Genomic DNA, 2,500 nt, shown 5'->3' on the forward strand with positions numbered 1-2,500 from the left:
TTTTGAAGGACCATCACGTCCAATTCTTTCAATGATGACCCCTCAATAAACATAATATTCAAAACACGATGAAAATAATACTAGCTTACGACGGTAAATAAATATTCAGAAAATTAGAAATGCTAAGAGAGTGGACACAACCTTAGGAAAATCTAAACTTACAGAATCCGAATATCACAGAAAATCGTGTTAGTCGGCTTCGAAGAAAACGAACTTGGTGTAGGGGTGACTTTACCTTGTCGTTGCTCATTCCGGAGCAGTAGGACTTTGGGCAGCAGGGCAAGAGCAGCTCCGTCCTCACCTACGAGGGAGAAAATAGAAGTGAACAAGACGGCGAGGTGGGGAAGAGGAAGCAGAGGGAAAAGAAAAAGGAGAAGAGGAGGAAATGGATTAAAATATGTCAACCACAGTCCTTGATTAGAAGGTATTATATATATATATATATATATATATATGTATGTATATATATACATGTATATATATATATATATATATATATATATATATATATATATATATGCAGAAAAACCACTGGGAAATAAGAAACTTGGTCCGAACGTTTTTTCATCTATCTAAGACATTATCAGTGGTTTTTCTGCAAATTATTTTCACGTGTGCTTTGTGAATTACTGCAATATATAAATACATATATATATATGTATATATATATATATATATATAAATAAATATATATACACGTATATATATATAATATATATATATACACGTATATATATATATATATATATATATATGTATGTATATAAATGCATATATACATATATATAAATATTTTGGAAGTAGGCCGTTAATATATGCGTTATACATATATATAGCTGAGATAGCATTATTCTGTTTATAGAATATTTTCTATATATGTATATATGTATATATATATATGCATATATATATACATATATATATATGTAAATATATATATATAAATATATATATATATATATATACATATATATATATATATATATATATATATATATATATATGTATATATATTTTAGTACACTTATATACGTATGTGTATATATATATTTATATATATATATATACGTATGTGTATATATATATTTATATATATATATATATTATATATATTATATATATATATATATATATTATATATATATATACATATATATATGAGTGAAAGGGCGGTTAGCTAAACACAGAGAACAGTTGGAGTATTATTCACTGACGTTTCGTCCTTACCAGGACATTCTCAAAGTACATACAGTCTCAGAAAATGAACAGCTTATATAATTCATCCTTGCCGTGTTCCTCTCCCTCCATACCCTCATCCGTTCTCAACCCTTCTCATGTGACTCCGACCATGCCGCTTCTCCCTCCGTTCTCAATCGTCCTTTTTACCTCCTTGATAATTAGAGTGTCTGCTGCTCCTGCTAATTTTATAAACCCTTCCCTATGCTTGATGAAGGGGTGGGAAGTAATGTAGGCTGCCTCCACTATTTTTTTTTTTTTTCTAGACCTTTGTGGAGCACCTCTATCCTGTTCCAATCTGGAAGATGACCTTATTGGTCTAAATGAGCTACTAGCAAGTTGGAAGTTCTGTGAGCTCTGGCGTCATTTTTGTGTTCATATGTCCGCAGCTCCACTGATCTTCCCGTCTCTCCATAATATCCTAACGGGCAACCACCACATGTTAATTATAGACCGTGCCTTTCTCCATAACTTTTTCTGAGTTATTTTTATTCTTGACAACCTCTCCTAATTTCGTACCCGTGGAGAAAGCAACGCTCACACCCGCTTTTGTGAGAATATTTCCCAACTCCTTCGTGTACTTCGAGTTGGGGACGTACAAAAACCCAGCCCTGCCTTCTCCGGACCAGTTGTCCTTCTTCCTTCTCATTATTACCGTTGCTTTCTTTCTCAATCTGTGCAGTAGTCCTTCGTGGGTATCTGAGTTTAGTGAACACTTTGAATATATATTTGATTTAATCCTCTAAAAATTCTTCGCGACACGGTACGCCCTTAAGAAAAATTCTATAACCACTCCGTTTTTAATTTTTTTACTATGCGCTGAGTAGAAATGAATTACATCGTCTTTATTGGTGCTTTTTCTGTAGACCGAGAATGATACCTTACTACCTCTCCTCCAAATCACCGTATCCAAGAAGGTTAGTCTGTTATCCATCTCGTGTTCGATAGTATTACTAACTGGATGTTTGGTTCGACATGATTCAATCTACTCAACTTGTCATCTAATTGAGTAACTACAACAATCTTGTCGTTTTTAACTCCACGTATATTACCGAGAACCTGCTCCCTTGTTTTACAAATATATATATATATATATATATATGTATATATATATATATATATAAGCATATATATATATGTATACAGTATATATATATATATATTCTGTTGAAAACGACAGCAAATTCATTAGAAATTAATTAATTTCTTAAGCTTTCTAGCTTTCGGAAAGTAGATTTCTGGGGAAATGAGAGGGGAAGAAGCA

General features: G+C 32.0%; 1 protein-coding gene across 4 annotated transcripts in view; it reads right to left on the reverse strand.

The window, feature by feature from the left end:
- The window catches only part of LOC143026394 (polypeptide N-acetylgalactosaminyltransferase 14-like), a 295,274-nt gene that overhangs the window by 25,205 nt on the left and 267,569 nt on the right, over positions 1–2,500 (reverse strand). For all 4 annotated transcript variants that reach the window (XM_076186689.1, XM_076186691.1, XM_076186693.1 and 1 more), the window contains one exon: positions 236–301. In XM_076186689.1, the coding sequence (XP_076042804.1) occupies positions 236–301 (66 nt within the window). The remainder of the gene's footprint in view (positions 1–235; positions 302–2,500) is intronic.

The sequence above is a fragment of the Oratosquilla oratoria genome, chromosome 6 (genome assembly GCF_046742065.1).
Source record: "Oratosquilla oratoria isolate Oo_2021 chromosome 6, ASM4674206v1, whole genome shotgun sequence".
NCBI lineage: Eukaryota > Metazoa > Arthropoda > Malacostraca > Stomatopoda > Squillidae > Oratosquilla > Oratosquilla oratoria.